The sequence below is a fragment of the Thunnus albacares genome, chromosome 14 (assembly GCF_914725855.1).
Source record: "Thunnus albacares chromosome 14, fThuAlb1.1, whole genome shotgun sequence".
In the NCBI taxonomy this organism is placed as follows: Eukaryota; Metazoa; Chordata; class Actinopteri; order Scombriformes; family Scombridae; genus Thunnus; species Thunnus albacares.
Window position 1 is genome coordinate 28,956,844 of NC_058119.1, and position 20,333 is coordinate 28,977,176.

The 20,333-nt window shown below is 38.6% G+C and overlaps 1 protein-coding gene and 1 long non-coding RNA gene across 3 annotated transcripts; one reads left to right on the forward strand and one right to left on the reverse strand.

Moving 5' to 3' along the window:
* Window positions 1-18: 18 nt before the first annotated feature.
* On the forward strand, window positions 19-5,891 carry LOC122996570. Its single transcript, XR_006407030.1, has 2 exons — window positions 19-146; window positions 5,796-5,891. It is a non-coding gene; the product is annotated as an uncharacterized LOC122996570 (long non-coding RNA).
* On the reverse strand, window positions 5,201-15,317 carry fgfbp3 (fibroblast growth factor binding protein 3). Of its 2 annotated transcripts, XM_044372071.1 has the most exons (3): window positions 15,219-15,317; window positions 9,865-10,144; window positions 5,201-6,312 (listed from the first exon to the last, which is right to left on the reverse strand). In XM_044372071.1, exons 2-3 carry the CDS (start codon window positions 10,137-10,139, stop codon window positions 5,868-5,870), a joined length of 720 nt encoding a protein of 239 aa, XP_044228006.1. In that variant the 5' UTR covers window positions 10,140-10,144; window positions 15,219-15,317; the 3' UTR covers window positions 5,201-5,867. The 2 variants fall into 2 exon arrangements, with proteins under 2 accessions (XP_044228006.1, XP_044228005.1); XM_044372070.1 differs by lacking the exon at window positions 15,219-15,317 and having other exon boundaries at window positions 9,865-10,712.
* Between the last annotated feature and the right edge of the window lie 5,016 nt (window positions 15,318-20,333).

The window sequence follows — 20,333 nt, forward strand, 5'->3', positions numbered from 1 at the left end:
AGGGAGGTTTTCGGGCGGGAATATCTTGCAGACAGACTGAATATGAGCAAAACCTTCCTTGTTCTCATCATTCAAAGTGAAATCCGCCAATCGGAAAAATTCTGCAGATAGGAGCAACTTAAAAGCTAATGATGTGAAAGTTTAAGGTAAGTTCTCATGTTTTTTGCCAGATGTTCCTGTGAGTTTCTTCACTTCACCTCAACACTGACTGACTAAACATTCAAACATCATATTGTACAAAACTGTGTTCCCACTGGAGTCAAGCTGAAAACAAGACTGTCTTCACCGGAAAAATGACTGAGACAACAGGCATTAAAGAAGTAAAGGCAGGTGTGGTGTGACGTTGGATTTAGACACTAGAGACTGCTTTTCACGTACTGTTTCTTACCAAAAGTCAACGTTGGTTTCCTTTTACCATGATCTTGATCTGCTCATGCTGAACCAAACTCTAACCCTAGTGGTAAATAATTTTTGCAACAGTTTTGGTTCTAACAAATGATGTTGCTAAAGGTTGATCCTGAGAGATTCTGTCCTCAACTGGACGCCATACAGAACGTTGTGGGTCAAAACCCTGTCTGCAGCTTTACTGTACATATTCAGTCTAAGGTTTCTGGAAAGTTTCCTGTTCTTGCAACTCTGGATTAAGGATTAGCTACCATGAAGTTGAAGTCTTGAAGTTTCTTGAAGGATGAAACACAAAGGTTTGATCTGCAGCTCAGGGGAACCTTGAGTTTGCTTGGCGGCGTGTGTGTGAAGGTGTGTGAACACATTCGCTAAAGCGGAGAGAAAAAAAAATGAATATGGGGAAAAAAAATAAGCTGAAGAATAAAAGCAGAGCTGAACCGAGGCGGAGAGCTGCCAGACCCTCGCTGTGCCCGAGTCTTTACAGGCAGACAGCCAGCGTCCAACATGGGGGGGGGGGTCTTAGCGTCCAAATCTATGGAGGATCTGACCCATGCTGCTCCCTGCAGGGTGTATATATGTGTGTGTGTGTGTGTGTGTGTTGTACAAGGACAATAAGGCCACGTTGGAGATGTGACGTGGGAAAGGTGATTATTATGTGGGTATCGGAGTCCTCGGTCTTATGTGACCTTCTTGGTTTTTCTACGTCTAATAAAAGAGTTTTTACTCTGAAGTGGTCTCAGCTGCAGCATGAATACGATGTGGAGGGAGGAGAGTGTGTCTAACATGAAGCAAAGCCTGTGAACTGGTCTCAAGAGTTACTACAATTGAACACGACACACTCTGCAACCAACAAGTCCCACAAATTACAGGACGAGAGACGTTATTGTGGTCACTCCCCAAATCTGTGCAGGTCAGAGTTCGGTTTGTTCTTTCCAGGAGTGATGGAGTCAGAGCCTGACGGCCAGATATCAACTCTTAACATGTCTGGCATTTGTGTAATAGCCCAATAAGTATTGATTTTGTGATTTTCTGGTCAGGGCATCTTGACATCTGGTTAAAACTGAACTGAATTTGGTTGAAATAAGGCGACGTTCAAACTAGAGCTGCAACAATTAGTCGATTAATTGATGGACATAAAATGATTCAGTGGTTATTTTGATGATTGATTACATCATTTAAGTAATGTTTTAAGGAAAATGTCAAAATTGTGTCAGTTGCAGCCTCTGAAGTGTGATGAACTGAAGCTTTTCTTTGTCATACATGATAATAAACTGAATGTCTTTGGATTTTGGACTGTTGGTCGGATAAAACAAGACATCTGAAGACGTCACCTTAGGCTCTATATATTTAATATAACTATATTTAATTATCAGTTAAGGCCTGCTTCAAATTCAAAAGTCATTTGTTTTATTACCAATGTAGATTTGATGTTAAAATCAGAGCTCTAGTCTGGAGACTTGGACCAAAGTCAGATTTAAATCCTAAAATAAGGACGTACTACTCTACATGGAAAGGATGTCTGTCTGTTTTTATTTATTTTTATTTATCTCTATTCATCTGTTTCTTTTTAATACATTGTTTGTATTCTACTCTTTTTAATTTAGTCGTATCTAGGAGTTGCAAAATTTACTCGTACTGGGAACGTGCAGTGATAATAAAGTCATTCTAGTCGATACCTGACCAGAAACTTGAACATACAAACTCAGTTTTGAGTAAAACCTTGGAGTTTTAACTTCTTGCCTTTTAAAAACGTTTTAATTCAGCTCTGCCTCTGTGAGCACTGAAACTGATGCTGCAGATCTAATGAACGAATGAATGAATAGATTGATGAATATATAGAGAACAGGAGGAAAGTTAAACCTCTCCAGGATCAATCTGTAGTTCTTTAGATTCGTGTGTGTGTGTGTCTCAGCAATTATACACACACACACACACACACAGGGTCATACAACCCCTTTTAACAAATTGCGGGCTCCACTATACGTCCTGCCAACTTGCCATAGATCCCACCACACAAAAAAACACAAACACACATACCACCCTCTTGGGTCGTTGGCATGGTAACCACTGAACGGTGTCCAGGCTCTCCAAATTCCCGGTTCTTCCTTTGTTTTTATGTCCTTGGGATTTGTTTCCACCACAAAGTTAGATGTTCTATTTTTAAAGCAGCGCAGTCTGTTTCGCTGACAGGAATACTGAGTGGATTCACAGCAGGGAAAAGTGTCGCTGTGTCTCAGCAAAAAAATAAATAAATAAATAAATAAAACACAAAGATGCTCCCAAACACTGAATGACCCTCTGATATACTGTTCCACCTTTTCAGGCAGTAAAAGTTCCCAGCCGGACTCAGCTCTTCTCAGATTAACATTTGAGAATGCCTCCATCTTTAGATGCTGTATCATACATACAGTAGTTTGTCAGTGGTTTGATCCGCTCTACTTAAATTAGCTCTACACAGTGTGTTGAGCGGATATGTACAAGAGCACATAGACGTTAGCCCCATGTGTATATACATACAAAAATATCTGTATTCAGATTTATACTGGTGTAGTGTTTGGGCTGTCTGCACTGTGTCATTATCTGTGTTTAATAGTTTTCTGCTGTCATTTATGTGTACACGTTTAACTTACACTGCGCACAACATCTACAAAATAACATGTATAACATGTACCTAAATGATAAACCAATCAGATAACTTATCCGATTCAAGGGTTTGGGGATAGAAGAGAGTCCTATGCTGTACAGGTTGTAAAACCCTGTGATTTGTATTTGAACCCCACCTCAAGTAGATCTACACTGAGTCTTAAAGGACATATATTCTGTATATTTCCAGCTCTATATTTACATTCTGGGGCTCTACTGGAATATCTTTGCATGATTAACAGTTTAAAAACTCCTTATTTATCTTCTACTGGTCCTTTATGCAGCCCCTCAGTTCAGCCTCTGTCTGAAACAGGCTGTTTTAGCTCCTGTCTCTTTAAGGCCCCGCCTCCTGATGAGCCCACTCTGTTCTGATTGGTTAACTTCCTCTGGAGGCTACGTAAACAAACAGTAGTCAGATTTGACTTCTTTTTCTTGTTGAAGCTGAATCCGATTAGATATATGTGCGTGGACAATGTGTACAACACATGGAACAACCTTAGCAACCACCTTAGCAACCAAGACTACAGACCAGACATTCATTTGTGGGAATACAGAAACAATTTCATGTTATCACGAAGAAGAAGTCGAGGTGACTTTGTAAACAGAGCGCCAGATGCTGAGGCTGAAACTTGGACTATTTTTAACATCCGACATTATAACAGTATATAAATAACAAAAAAGCATGATATGTCCTCTTTAAAACATTGGCACTGGATGTAAAGAAAAGGAAAAAAGTAACTGAACACATTCTTGACTGACGACAGGGTTGCAAAATCTCATACAACCACACTTTCAACACAAATATTGTTCAATCTCCACCAATTAGAGAAGAGGAACCTGAGGCCTGTGACATCTTTTTTTCTAGTAGTACCGTCACTAGAGGGTGAAAACGTCTCTTATGTCTCTGCAGTATTTTTACAAAATGAAACATCTTCAGTAAAGAATTTAAAAGAAACACGTGGCCTCCCACTGCAGAGGTGGATGGTTTCTCACAAAGTTAAAGTTGTACATGTGACTGAATCCTTGTGTGTAACAAACCTCTCTAAACCTTGGAAGCTGCTGATCTTTTTCTGAGAATTCAGAGCACAACTTTACAGCAACAAAATGCAGCCACTGATTTGTAGAAAAACTAAGGGAAGAGTAGTGCAGCCCTACAGTATAACTCATCCATTGTCTTTCCATTGCCTTCCTTTTCTCCTCAGTTTACTGTGTCAGTGTGAACAGATCAATGGCAAGAAAGATGAGAAAGGATGAATTAATATGAGACAGACAGAGAGAGAGAGAGAGACAGGAAGTGATAAAAACAGAAGGAGAGGACACATCAGGTCACCGTGAACGACTGTTCCTCATCCATAATTTATAAACTTTATGAGAACAATGAACCATCGGAAATGTCGCTACGCCTGAAAGGTTTCTCTGAAGGGTCACCAGACTGAATCCACAGACAGGTAGATGAGTCTGGATGATGGACGGCTGGATGCAAGAAAGGAAAAATCCTCACAGAATACGATATGTGCTGTTGTCATGCAGAATTATTTGTGTTATATTTGTAAATGTATTTTGGTGCCTTATAAATACATGTGTGCTGGGTACTTGTATGTGCTTGACACAATAACTGACTAAATGGTGAGGTAAGGAGAATTTGAGCATTTATTTCTAGTCATTACAAGACTTGACATAACACCGTTATTTTATTAAAGGAATGTCACCTTGATATAATTGGATTAAAGATATTATTACCATGTTATTACTGAGCTGTTCAGCCCCTTTCCTAGTATCATATTAGAAAAAGAAATATTCTCATTGTTAAAACCAAGATATTAAATGGGTAATTATACTTCATGTTTATTCTAAGATATTAAATTATTATATCAGTGAGCATCTCAGAGGTGAATGTGTATACATGGTAGGAGTGGAGGAAAAAAATGTTGATTTGAAGCACTTTTTTTGTTTTTATTGAAGACTTCCACAAACACTGTTCAAATCTTCTTTACAAAATATATTTTAAAAAATGCTGCACAGGTTTTAACTGCTGCGAATCACATCGAACAGAAACCAGATTGTTTTTATAAAACAGTTACACAGAGATTATAGAAAATATTAGTTTCACATCACAAAAATAAGGATAAAAAAACAACAACACACACTTCTATTTCCAAAAGTTACAGTTTAATCACTACTATCATCACTGACTGATTGTTGTCCATCAAAACATCATTTTTTTATTTGTTAGATAATTCCAAACATACATGATTTATACGGCTCAACTGTTTAGTTTCATCTGATTTTAACATTTCAAAATAAAACAAAACTACAGCAAACTTTCAGTGAAATAACACAAAAGCTAAACAGAGCTCAGTTATAATGGGACTCCTTCATTTCACTGTGCAGTTTCTGATGACTCGGAGGGACGTTTTTTAATGGATTGCAGCTTTCATTCGCTATTTATAGGTTTGATTTTAATGGTTTTTATATAATTCATTCCAATTTGTAACAATCATTCTGCTACAAAGCTGCAAATCAGATGCCAGGAGGCAACATTTATAAAAAAAAAGGAGCCTCATAAAAAGCACCACAGTTTTTTGTTTAATGACCGAAGTAAAAAAGTTTCCATAATTTAAAAGCACAAAAGGAATTTCTCATAATGGTTTAATGATTCATATTTGTTGTTTTAAATAATCACAGCTCGGCATTAAAGACAAAAGATTTTTACAAATGCAATTAACAAAACTTCTTTTTTTTTTTAGATTGTTTCCAGATTGTGAACTCGCGCCATCATCTCCTCAAACTGAGACTCGCGTCTCCTTCGAAATTTCCCATCAGCCCTCAAAAAACTTGACAAAGAAGGAGCAGACGGAGTTCCATCCCTCGCTGCAGTAATTCTGTACCGGATCCATGTCATTCAACACTCCTTCCTCCTCAAACCCAGTCCTCTCCTCCCTCTTCTTCTTCTCCTCTTCGTCCTCCTCCTCCTTCTTCTTCATCCTCTCTGCCTTCCCTCCCTCTGAGCTCTTACCAGTCGGCGGTCCTCTCTTCTTCCCTCCTTCCTTCCCTCCCTTCCTCTCCTCCTCTCCGCTGCGTTGGGCGAGCTTCATGTGGGCCTCGGTGGGCGACTTCTTGCAAGTTTTAGCCTTCAGGACTTTCTCTCCTTCGCAGGCGTTCTGCCTCTTCTTCAGCTTTCCCACCAGCTGCTTCCAGTACTGACTGGACTTCAACCCGTAGGCTTGGCAGAGGTCCGGCTTGCCAGCGTAGCGACACCAGTACCTGGAGGAGGAAGAAGAAGAAGAATAGAGACAGAAAAAGGAGAAATACTCAGTTAAAAATAAATGGAAATGCAACAAGTTTGAAGTCAGGAATTAAATAAATGTTCCAATTGTCTGAAATACACTTCTGAAAAACTTCTTCCCATGGTAGAAAACTTCAGAACGCAACAGTTTTGAGATCATGAACAGCTCAATTAACATAACTGATATTAGCAATCAAAGATGTAGTCATCTTTTATGAAGGAAACCACTGTAATGAGTCTTTTTTTAAGTGACTTGCATAAAACCACTCAGAACTTTGTGACAGATGACTTTAAAAGTGCATCTCTTGACAACCACAAATGTGTTTCCACTATTCTGAGTTCAGTCATTTTAACATCATCACTGGTTGATGGGGGTCAACATGTCAGAATACGTCTCCACCCCAGCATTGATGAACAGCACAACTACATATTCTGCACATTTCCAGCTCTATATTTATGTTCTGGGGCTCTACTGGAATGTCTTTGCATGATTTCCAGTTTAAAACTCCTTATTTATCTTCAGCCTCTGTCTGAAACAGGCTGTTTTAGCTCTTGTCTCTTTAAAGGAAAATTCCAGGTTATTTGAACCTGATGTATTTCTGCAGTTGTGACTCTATGTGTCCTGATAACTTCACTCTCTGCAGCTCCATTATTGAGATTCCAGAGATTCAGATTGAGATCCGGGTGAATGAGGCCTTACGTATAATGGCAACCTCCATCAGCCTCCTACTGCTTTAGAAATAAACATGTTTTTTACATGAATCGCTTCAAAAGTTTGTTTCTGAGTCTGAATGAAAGTGACTGAATCAACTGAAAGAAAAGAGCAAGGCCGCCTGGACCAAACGTTCAGCTGAAAAGAAAAATGTGATTACAACATGTAAATGTGTGAGGAATTACAGTATGTAAGTGCGTCATCCAGCGGTAGTCCATGAAAACTGCACAGTGTGGATCTTGTCATTTTATCCTTGCAACATGGAAACTAGCAAACATGCATCATTTTATTAGTTACTACTTTTCTAGCATGAATAGACGCTGAGTTATCCACAGCCTCACACATAAATAAACCAACCTGCAAGTTTCCCCAGATGTAGTTCCCTACACAGTTAGCCATAATGCTGCTACAGGCAGCTAGTTCCTGTGTTTACCTTTGTTCGGAGGTGGAGGTTGGAGGTTGCCCTGATAACTGTTGGTGTATACGAGGCCTTGTTCGCAGGACACATACAGTCACAACTACCACATTTATGGGAAATACATCAGGTTCAAATGAACCAGAATTTTCCTTTAAGGCCCCCTTCTCAATGAGCCTACTCTGTTCTGATTGGTCAATTTCAGGAATCTGACATCATCACGAGGAGGAAGTAGAGGTGAGTTGAAGCCCTGGATTTTGACTTGCAGGAAGCATTTTTAAATACGTTCACCTCAAGTTTTGGAACTTTGACCATGTTTAACATCCAACATTAACAGGATATAAACAACGGAATAAAAAGCACAATATGTCGCCTTTAAGATCTGATATGTGTGTCACTATTATGAGCAGGCACAGATAGAGTATTGCATTTATACTTCAGTAACTCCTGTAAAAGTCTACTTTATTTACTACTTTATTGAACTGTATGAGGTTAAACAGGGAACAAGCCTAACAACTAAAATAATAATCAATACACATATTTGCATTTCAAATTAATTTTGCACAGGCAATGTGGAGAAAAGGATGAGCAAATGTGGCAAAAACAAACTTTAAACTAAACTAGGAGAGTGAGGTATAATGGATTAAAAAGTAAAACTGGCAGTTGTTTTAATTACTTCAGCTTGAAGGCACAAACCCACTCAGATGTTTTCAGTTAGTGTGGCTGATTAAACAGCTGCTTAAATTGATGTCATGTTGATTACATGAGGTCACCAAACAAAATGTACCAATTAGAATAATTAAAGTGTTGTCCCGCCCTAACATATGCAACAATGTTAACAAGCAAGACAGAGAGATGTTAATCAAGCTCAGTCTATAAGCAAAACACCGACACAGTCCAGGAGGTTTAATCAGGTTGATTGAATGAAAAAACCTGTGTGGGTGGACCGTGACTGTATAAGTGTGTAAAAATCAAACATGTTTAATCACATGCTATATGATTTTATCCTCCTGCACAGAGGTATCAGACTCAGTCCAATGTGGTTGAATCAGTTGTTCAGCTTTCAGCTAAAAAAACTCAACTATCAGCAGGATGATGCTGCCGTTTCAGGAATAAACTGTTTTATGATTTGACAACGTTATGGTTAAAGCAAGAGGCTGGTGATTTTCTATTTTTTCTTCTTGTCAACAAATCTCATGTTTGGATCCAAACTGATCTACTAACGAATATTGTGTGTGTATCCAAAGCCTGATATATCTTATTCCTCTGTACTGTAGACCTCCGTTGTTGTCCAAAAACTATTAAAAACACGTCAGTGAGCCGCACCACTGCACTGGGTGACATGCTCCTTCATCATGAAGAGTTTGGTCACGTTAGTCTGAAAATGTATATTTGTTTCTTTTAACCATGATCGCAATGTTTTCCTAATTTTAAGAAAGTAGTTATTGTAACCCAAACCAGGATCTTTGTCTCTAAACCTAACCAAGCCGTTTTTGTGCCTGAACTTAAACAACCCCTAAAAGATTAGGGCTGGCAATTTTCTATATTTTTCTTTTTGTTAACAAGAGCCAAACAAACATGTTCCTTCATGAAGAGTTTGGTCACGTTAGTTTGAGTAGAAACAGCTTCAAAGACTAATAACAGCAATCATGTTTCCAGACTCTGGTGAGTAGTTCTGTGTAAGGCAGACGCTACTGAGCATGTGCAGGAATGTGGTTCTGTTTACAGCTTCGCTAGCTTGTTGTGCTGCAGATCACAACCTCTTGACTTTGTACTGAACTTCTTTGAGAAATTTATAATGTAGTACAAAGTCAAGAGGTTGTGATCTGTAGCACAACAAGCTAGCAAAGCTTTAAACAGAACCGAATTTTCACACATGCTCAGTGGCATCTGCTGTACACAGAACTACTCTCCGGAGACTGAAAATGTGGTTATTAGTCTTTGAAGCCGTTTCTAAACAAACTAACGTGACCAAACTCTTCATGATGAAGGAACATGTTTGTTTGGCTCTTGTTGACAAAAAGAAAAATATAGAAAATCGCCAGTCTAATCTTTTAAGGATTGTTTAGGTTCAGGCACAAAAACAACTCGGTTAGGTTTAGAGACAAAGACCATGGTTTGGGTTAAAATGACTACTTTGTTAAAGGTAGGGAAACATTGCGGTCATGGTTAAAAGAAACAAATATTGACTGTCGATAGAAAACAGGGAAACAACAAACTGTGCTGAGTTTGTGGTTTTAGAATAAGGTCCTTTGCTCTCAGCTAACAAGTCATAATTCCTACGGCCACTAGAGGGCCTTGTCACTTGAACGTAAACTCATGTCGGTTTTGGGGCGTTTTCTGAAACAACTAATGCTTGCATATGAAAGGAGGTCCATTTGAGCGGTCAGGTTGAGACATTACCTCTGCTGCTCTCCCAGTGTTTCAGTGCTGCAGTTCACCATCAGGCTCACCAGGCCTTCACCAGATGTCTGCCAGATGCAGCGATGTCCCTCCTTCGTGGTCAGCTCTCCGGAGCCCGGCACAGAGCGATTTCTGGGTCTCTTGGCCGGTTGAGGCGATGGCGGAGGCTGGCGGGGTTTGTCGGGTTTCCCCTGACCAGGTTGACGTTTGGCTTCAGCGAGGACAGGGAGGCAGAGGAGGAGGAGGAGGAGGAAACTGCATGGCAGGACACTCATGGTGGCTGTGGAGGGAAATTTGATCACAGAAAAAGAGAAAGTCTGAGGCAGTTTTTTGAGATTTGCTTTGAAAGCTGTCATTTTAGCCACTTTCAGCTCCTAGTTTTGTTTTTTTGGGACATTTACTGTCAGGCTTAGTGCTTTCCAGAAACAGCAAACAAGCTCTGGTTAATCCATTGAACCCCTCCTGCTCAGACCCAAACAACAGACAGACAAAGTTAGTGACATATGTTTCTCAAGGGGTGGAGACCAAACCCGAGCTAAACCGAGAGTAAATGTTGGACTTACATTCATCATGTGGACACAACCACGACTCAGATGGAAAGATTATGTTGCTCTGTGTCCGCTGGATATGTAAATAGGCAGCTATCTGTCATCTGTCTGATTCTTTTGGAGACTTATATTGATCAAACATGGCTAAATGCAGCTTTAAATGAATATACGTATAAATATATTTTGCTTAACTTTGATGTATATTTCTAGGCAAGCTCTCTTTAAAAACAGATTATTTTAGGACAGCTGTAATCTAACCCACTGATTATTGTGATCATAGGCTGTAATCATACTGCAGTTTAATTACCTCATGCAGTAAAAATAACTTAATAAAGACTTTTTTTATGTAAGTGCAATTTTTAAACCCAGTCTCACAGCAATTTGTGAAATAGTCACAAAATTTAATCTATAGATTTGTGTACATGGACACAAATTTTTTTCATGACACTCAGCACAACTTTCAAACTGATGTGCTGACTGGTGGTTCCTACAGTCGCCAAAAGTAGAATGGGAGTCAGAGCCTTCAACTATCAGGCTCCTCTCTTGTGGAACCATCTTCCAGATTCGGTCCGAGGGGGGCAGACACCCTCTCTACGTTTAAAAGTAGGCTTAAAACTTTCCTTTTTGATAAAGCTTATAGTTAGGGCCGACCAGACTCGCCATCAACCAGTCCTTAGTTATGCTGCTATAGGCCTAGACCGCATCATCCGCAGGAAACCCCATAAACCATGCTGACGTGCTGACGTCTTCCTTCTGTCCTTCTCCAGCTGTTGCTGTTTGTTGCTGCTAGTCATGTATCTATTGTTGTTGCTGTTGCTGTTCTGCTTCTCTGTGCCCCCACCCCCCCACCCTCTTCTCTCTCTCTCAACCCAACCGGTCAGGGCAGATGGCCGCCTACCTAGAGCCTGGTTCTGCTTGAAATTTCTTCCCGTTAAAGGGGAGTTTGTCCTTACAGCTGTCACCAAGTGCTTGCTCATGAGGGAAATGTTGGGTCTCTGTAAATTAAGAACAGTCTAGACTTGCTCCATGTGAAAAGTGCCCTGAGATGACTTTTGTTGTGATTTGGCGCTATATAAATAAAATTGAATTGAAATTGAATTTAATGTATTTCAGTTGGAAGTGTGTGTCATGACTACATCAACATACATACAACATACCAGGGTTTGTTTTTTTTTCCAGTTGAGACTCGGGAGCACAGGAGCTGTATTGTTTTTTCTCATTTATTATTCTTTTTTTTTTTTTTGAAACTATAACCGCTACATTACTCAGCATTTAATCACAAGATTTTATCCTTGTTTTTATTTCTTTGGTTTCATTTTATCAGTAGTCTACAGTCATTGCATTAAACCTCCACTGTTACATAATTTAATTATTTATGCACATTTAATTGTTGCTCTTTTACCCTTATATATTTCATTCACTTCATTTCTTTATCCATCAGACAGTCCATATTTCCTTTCAAGTTTCAACAAACAAACAAAAAGCTCCATTTTGCATCTTCAAAGTGCTCTCTGAAACTATTGTTGAAAAATGTTCCTAATATTTTTCCCCCCTCATGTATGTTAATGACGTGGACAAAATATTAGGAACACTTCAATATAATGCACTCCAGTACACCAGCACCACCCACTACCACCTCAATAATAAACATAAAGTAGAATTATCACCACCTTTCTGACAATGTCAATAAAACTGAAAATGTAAAAGCTTCGTAAATGTAGAATTTATGTCAGAGTTGTTTTTGCATTGCAAACTGTCTGTGACGAGTAAACTGAACTTAATAAATAAAATCAGTGGAGCGCCCTTTTAATGGAACAGAAAACACTATTCCCTCTCCTTTATCTAGTTATTCTTACCCAAACTTAACAGGGGGTCGAAGAAAAATGTGAGTCTGACAGCTGTTTAAATCAGTTCTCCAAAAGAGATCTTGAATAAGAGCCATAACGAAACTTCAGTAATCTCTACAAGGCAACTGGGTCGATGCAGCATCAAATGCTACTAGAAATTAGCATCATGATATATCAAAGCTAATTCAGCATTACTAATTTTTCAAATAAATGTACGACTGGAGAAATGTAGCAGCCTTCCTTCCTTCATCCCTGAGGACCAGAGTGTCAACGAGTGACGTGACACTTGGATGTTCAATGGAAAAAAAAAGAAAAAGAACAATGGACACAGAGTGGGGGTGTGAGACTCTGTCAGGAGCTTATTGAAGATCAGCCAAGCGTCAGAAACACTCCCCCAAGAAGAGTCCAGACCGGACATGTAGCTATCAAACAACGAGGGAGGGAGGGAGGAAGGAGAGCATTAAAGCTAAATGAACAGTTAGTCATTTATTTCCACATTTATTTCTCTTTTGGTAATTAGAGTTATGCAGTGGAAAAAGTATGGTGACAAATGGAACAAGCAGTAGTGCATAATACGAATAAAAAGGAAAACAGCCAAAGATGGAGCTTTTTTTTCATTCAAATAAATATTTTGAACAGAAAACATGCATGAAATTATTATTTTTTAAATTTAAAAACATAAAACAAAGCTATTTTAATCTTGAATTAACAACATTTAAAGTCAAATATGCATAAAGATGCTGCCAATAAAACCTCAGTTTCCTGCTCTGCAGTGTCTCACCAACAATAATACTCACAGCGATATATCTGTAATAACCACCCAATAATATCATAATTATTTTTTTAAAAAAAGGAATTATTACATGCATATTCTTTGTTTATTAGAATTTTATTGAGACTTAATGAAAACTAAATTAATAAATAAACTGACACGGGTCAATTTTCTCTTAGTTTGCCTGTGATCTGTTTTTAACATCTGTTGTTGTGTGTTTAATTAACTTCATTTGCAATTTATATAAATAATTCAAGTCTGAATTAACGAGAGAACAGAAACATTAATATCCTGTGTGTGTTACTGTGCCGCCGGGTAACAGGTTGCTTCCTTTTACCGCCGTACAGTTAATGATGTGATACAGTGAAGACAACAAAACAGCTTCCATAATTAATCCAATTAATAATGTTTATGTATTTGTGTTGTAATTAAGTGGAAAATTAAATTAAAAGTATGCCGTGATCCAGCGTCGTGGTGATTTTATCTCAGTCGACGCCAAAGTGCTCTCTGAACAAACAGGCACTTTAGTACAATCATTGTTTTTGTTTTTATATTTTTATATTTTATACCTTTTAGAGCCATTAAAACCAAACAAACACATTAACTGATTTTTCTGCTTATTGTCCTAAACTCACTAAACTGATAATATCACATTTTAAGCTTTTGTCAGTTAAGGTTTATTAGTGGTTGAGTTCCCGCTATAATCAGTGCTTTATGTGAAAAAAATGTTTGTATTACATTATTGTGCAAACTGCCAGTGCCGCCAAGAATACTCAATTCTGATTGGCTGACGGGCATACTTTATATAATAAACAACAGTAAAATAAAAACAAACTACTATATGTACTCAAAGTAAAAAATATCCATCATTCTTTATTAATTATTATTATGATAATTATAAGAAGTTACTAGGCAACAAAAGCTGATAGCAGGAAACATTTATTCAGAATTTCAAAATGTCTTCCAGTTTTTTTTTAGATCAGGTTTCGTCAAACATTTCACCTAATATCTGCTCTCAGATCATGAACACACTCCACCTAAAACAACGATAAATGTCCGGTTACACTGTCTGTTATAAATAATGAATAGACACGTTCATTCTCACCAGTCACAACTGTGTTTAGATATGTATCTGAAAGATATTGACAAAAAGGACAAATTTGATTGATCACACGTTACGGAGATAGTCTGTTTTGGCGTGAGTCAATATGACAAATAACACACTTCACAGAAGGAAACAATAAGCGTGTACGCTGCGCTTTATCCTTCTATAACTACACTGCCTATCATGCATTACATGAGTCGCACTGACATCAACATTATTTTGAGTTACAGTCTATTTTTCTGACTCTCTACATGTATTTCTGCGTCGTGTCTTCATTTTATGTTTTGTTGAGTGTGAATTGTGCATTAATTTTCATTATTTGTAAAATACAAACAATTTTGCGTTAAAATTAGCCTGAAACGAACCAATAAGGTAACAAAGATGCCCTTAAATTGGTTTTTGAGTCGGATATTCACATCACTTCCCTTCCTGCTGGTGCCAGGTGAAGGACAGTGTTAATGTAAAGCAGGCATGATATGAAAAAAAAAAAATCTGTTACCTCAATAAAGTTTCTTTGCATTTCGGGTTAATTATCCTGCTTGGAAGTTGTTTTTCATACAGAACAACAACTGACAAACAACAGAAAGCAGCATCTTCTTAAAGAGGAAGTAGAGAATATTTAAACTTTATCACCATCAACGTCAACTGTATATATAATATTATCCCTCTTTTCCTCTCAAATATTTGAATTTTAAGGTTTTTTAGTTTTGTTCTCTATCTAGTTTCTGTTCATCCAGAAAAATAAAAATATAAAACTGTCAGATTAAGCGGATCTGTTTTGGTAGTTTAAGTCACATTTAACTGCAGTATTTTACCAGTATTTTCTGGGAGATGAAAAACAAAGACGCACCAAAACAAAAATAATCCCCCTTCCAAGCAACTCCCCCCCTCCTCCAACTACTCCTCCAAATCCATCCCTCATCAATAAGTCATGACCAAAACACAATTCTTGCATCTTTGTCTGTAACGCTGCAATATTTGATATTTGACAGTTTTAGTTTAGAAGCAGAAATGCAGAGTAGTTAAGTGTTGGATGTTTGTTGTTTAGTTGTTTAGTGTGAGCAGAGGCCTGCTGTTCTTACCATGTGACGCTCCGCGGCTCTGAGTCGCTGTGAGAATGAGAAAGAGGGGAGAAGACGGGGATAAAGGAGGAGGAGGAGGAGGAGGAAGGAGGAGGAAGGAGGGGGTTCAGGGAATAAGGAGGACTATACGCAGAAATGCCCACCCAAAACCAAGGACCCCTCCCACATTCAACCCCCCTGACACAACCCTGTATGAGTGTGTGTGTGTGTGCGTGAACAGGACAATGGACACACTTGCCAAGGTTTCTCGCTCTGTGCGACACTGACAACACCTCGAGGGTTTGGATGCTTCAGGCTCGATCAACAAAACACCTCTTTGTTTCATCACTTATGTTCTTTTCCTTCAGTTTTTAATGTGGCGTTCGGTGATCAATGTGTTTATTTAACAGACGGGATCCATGAACAAACCGCACACTCCGTCAAAGTTGGCTTTAAGCAAATTTTCAGGCCAAAAAAAGTGAGAAAAATAAAAAAATTGCTAGTTTAGCATCCCTTCCAGATATGTATAAAGACATAAAAACACTCTGCTTTGTATAACAATTTGTGTCAGATATGTTTTTTCCACAAAACTAGTTAAAAACATCTTAAAAATCAACCACAATTGTCTTCAAAAGTAGTTGCGACGTCACAAAATCCTGCTCGTACATACCTTCTAGTGTCAAACTCATTTGACACACTAGTTTAAAACATCCTCACTCTGCCTTATTGTTCCCAGATCTTCTTTAATCCCAAATGGAAATGACAAAGTTTTGACTGTTGAAGATATGGGAACAATACAGCAGTGTGCAGGTACTTTTTTTCATCCTTTTGTGCAGATTATTGCAACCTGAACTGCTAGAAGTCCATATACAGCTTAATTGTTTTCCCTGATTACGGTGCGTTAGCAAATGTAACCACTGCCTGGATTATGTTCACAAGCAACATTTTAACGAATAAATGAAGCGTTACATTCATAAATCACCCTGCAGTCGGAGTGAGGAGGTCGGGGTGGACGGGGGAACATACAAGATGCAGGACTCTGACAGCAGAGACCTGGGTTCACATCCTGGGTCCTGTGTGTGTTTAGGCAATAAAAGCACTTTGGTTCAGCTTAGTGAAAGATTGTGGTGTCCTTTAAAGCTTCAAGTCACTGCAGACGTTTTTCTGTATTAAACAGAGACGATGATGTTTCTCTGACCTGAACCAAGTACTGCCAGAGTCTGAACACAATCATAAAAAGTTTAATAACGCTGTAGTTTCTACTAGCAGATACTTTACTATAAGATCAGAAAACAACAACTAGGCATGTTGTAACTGAACATTTCACTCATATGTTCAGCATCAACATTTTTGCAACTTGCCAAACACGTTAATTAACATTTTCTCATTGTGTTGACAGAAAAATTAAATTCAGCAGCATTGTGTTTCTAGCAAAACATGTTGGCTGTTACAATTTAGTTTGAACGTAATTTCTAGAAGACAGTGTTGATTATTGTTACCCAACAGGACGAGTGTCTACTGATGATTGCGGGACTTTAAATATACTATATTTCATCAGTTAAAATATACAAGGTCATAATCTGCTTCATAAAGTAACAAAAACTAACTCATGAACTTTAATGACTATACAGTGTAGATTATTCTATATCTATAACTGCACAGGTTGGACTGGATTATCCACCTAAATGCAACATGATAAAATACATAATTATTCATATTTTGGGGCAGTAGATGTTTTAACTGTAGACTTGACTGGAATCTATTTTTGACCACCTCAGAATAAATGAGTAAGAGCCAAACTTGTGACAGTATAAAGTTGTCCAGTGTTGAATTTGCCAGAACAAAACAGTAAATAAGCAGCAGGACAGAAAACGGACATAAAAAGATTTACAACCACACAAACTGCATCAGCAGCTCAGTGAGACTCTGAGTCACAGTCAAAGGATACAGTATATCCTTCAGAGACAACAGACAACATATTATCACAACATTTTGTTAAATTTTGCTGATACATTCGTGCTAAGAGGAGGGTGTGAACAACAGACTGTATATAAAGACAGACGTAGCGAGGTGCGACGTCTCCGCTTGGTTTCATCAGAGCCAGTTTGAAGCCTGGAGTTGCAGCTCATGGTCGGCGCCATCTTTTCCATTTGGAGCCAGAACCTTGCAAATACGGAGTGTAGTATGTTGCCTTTCATGCTCTGGAAACACGCCCCGCTAACTCAGACTTGGTGTTACTTGGACTAACTTTAAGGTACTTCAGCCTCATGTCGTAGTTGCTGCCGCTTGGTGTGAAGTTCATACAAATCCTTATCTTAAACGCACACAACAAACTGAATCATAAACATTAATGCAAATATCACCTTTGTGCCCCTGTAATTAAAGAACAAAGTTATATTTTCGGCTGTATTTTTCTCGCTGTTTGCTCAAATGATATTTCTGTCACTTCTTCCTGATTTGTCTAATTTGTCCTGCTGACTGTTAGCAGAGGAGATGATCCTCAGAGAACTTTTCTACTTCTCAAACTTTGAGTTCTTTAACTTTTCTGATTTCCTGCATTTCCAAGTTTGATGATCTTTAACTCAAATCCTACTCTGAAAACTCTCAACACAGGAAGCTATAAATAAAAAGTTAAAAAATACAAACAGTTTCCGTACATAGACCAAAGATAGAAAGAAAAAGCTGCTCTTATTCTTCAGTCTTCAACCTTTTTTGTCCTTTAATGACAAACACCGACACAGTTTTTTTTTTTAGAAACAGATTTTCTTGGTTTTGAACTGAACTGAACAGAACAGCTACATGGCAAACAGTGTTTGCCAGTGAAGAACTATATTGATCCCTGTGGGGATCAATCCTATACACACACACACACTAGGAGCAGTGGGCAGTCGCAGTGCAGCACCGGGGACCAACTCCAGTTCTTTGCCCAGTGCTTTGGTCAGGGCCTCTGACAGGAGTATTAACCCTTACATACATGATGGTGGGAGGAAACCGGAGCATCCGGCAGAAACTCACGCAAACACGGGAAGAACATGCAAACCCCCACACAGATAGGACAAGAAAAACAAGAAAACAAGCTGTCAAAGTAGACAACAAAGAGAACAATGTTCGCATGAAGCCGTTCACCATTGTTGTTATTGTCCTTATGTTTCATCTTCTTCTGCTTCCAATGAAACGCCAATTTCAGATTTACACACTGTTTTTTTGGGGGAGAAAAATTGCAGTTTAAGTCTGGATGGAGGGCCAAAACAGACAAAGCTGGCTTAGTGTGGACATGGTCTAAATGTGACGTGAAATCCCACAGAGCCAAGTAGCCTTTACAGCACACATTTACATTTAAGAATAAGGGGATAAACAAGTAGAGTATAAATATCTGGTGAGCTACTCATTTGCGTTGCTCCCCAAAATAATCCATAGTGCACGCTCTGTCACATGAAAGAGTGGTGGAAGTCAGTTACTTTTTCTTCTTCTTTTCCTCTGGCCTAAACTCTCTCTCTCTCTCTCTCTCTCTCTCTTTCAGTCACTGTATTTATACCAGTAAGTAGCTCGGCCCTCAGCGAGATGAATGAGAAGAATCTTCTCCCTCCTCCAGGACAAAGACTCGTGCAGGAATCTGGGTCACAGCTTAACCCCCCGCCGACACCCTGTCTTGGCCATCCAGCCTCTTCTCATTCAGCTCAGGGATTGGTGTAGCTCTGAGGAAGGTCTTTCCCCCGCGCTACGCTGCCAAAAAATCTGCTTGGCAAAGGGGTGGGGGTGCTCTGAAAAAAACAAGCCAACAACGGTAAACATGTCGTTCGGCTCGGTCTGTGCCAATCACGAACAAATATGTCACCTTGTTTTCAGCTGTAAGTGCACTTTTCTCTCTCTCTCTCTCTGGAGCCGAGCAGCATCAGCAGCAAAGAGAAGCATCGTTTTCTCAAGTTTTGCCAAAAGCGGATCAGCAGTGTCAGAAGTTTGTGTGCGACTCGTAGAGGAGGGAACGTTTGTTTTAACGCCAGAGAAAGTTTTCTGTTTCTTTAACAACTTTTTATTTCACTTTTGTATGTTTTTATGCACCATAGTCGAATCATAGAAACCCATTTATCTTGTAAAATTAGTCTTACAGTGGAACAATATTCAAAAATATTTAAGCTTTCATGCTTTCAAAGCAATCCATCTAATAGTTGCGGAGATGTTTCAATAAAGAACTAACCTCATACTGTAGTAGCGCTTGAGGAAAAATCAGAGGACCAGCAGTCATTAGAATAAATCGTCTAAAGTCCATCAAGTAAGACGTTGACATATATCATAGCATAAGTGACAAATTTATGATTTGCTGGTGGAGAAAAGAGGAAAAGTCAAAGTATCATCAAATCCTCATCCTCTGGGGACTTGAATATATGTTTAAATTTAAATTTCATGGCGATCCGTCTGATAGTTGTCGAGATATTTCAGTAAAGAAGAAGTGGAGGATCACTAAAGTCAATAGGATGCATCCTCTGGGGAACATGAACCTTAGTGCATTTCACAGTAATCCATTGAATAGTTGTGGAAATATATTTCAGTCCAGAACAACTGACCAACATTTATATTCTTAGAGTCTTAGCACTAGCATTACTAAGAAATATATACCAAAAAAACACTGTTCACTTGCATTTCCACCTGATGAGATCAACTTGTTAGTAAAGAAAATACCAAAACAAAACTTTAAATGATATTGAGTTCTGCCTTTGGTACTCATTTCTAATCTAATTTAAATGTACTTCACAGCACACAAGGAGAGAGAAAGAGATGCAGAGGCAAAAACGTTTAAAAAACAGTGAAGTGACAGTAATGTTTAGGTTGTGGAAAGTGAGGACATTTTGGCAGGTTCTCACTTTAAAAGGATGGGTTTACAATTTTACATTTACATTTTTAGTTTTTTCTTGCTGTAATCATCCCTCCTGATACTGACCATTAGAAGATCCCTTCATAATGACCTTACAATGGAAGTGATGGAGGACCAAATCCACAGTCCTCCTTCTGTACAAACATGTATTTCAAAGTTTATCTGAAGCTAATATGAAGCTTCAGCGTCCAAATGAGTCAAATCAAGTAGATATCTTTCAACATTACAGTCTTTTTAGTGCCAAAGTCAACAGGGAAACACTGTCC

Bases quoted from the DNA above. Each gene is read 5' to 3' on its own strand.
- fgfbp3 (XM_044372070.1), bottom strand. From the start codon at position 10,220: ATGACAGCTTTCAAAGCAAATCTCAAAAAACTGCCTCAGACTTTCTCT. The intron at 6,313-9,864 runs GTAATGTCTCAA...TTCCTCCTCCAG, and splicing joins ACACTGGGAGAGCAGCAGAG to GTACTGGTGTCGCTACGCTG.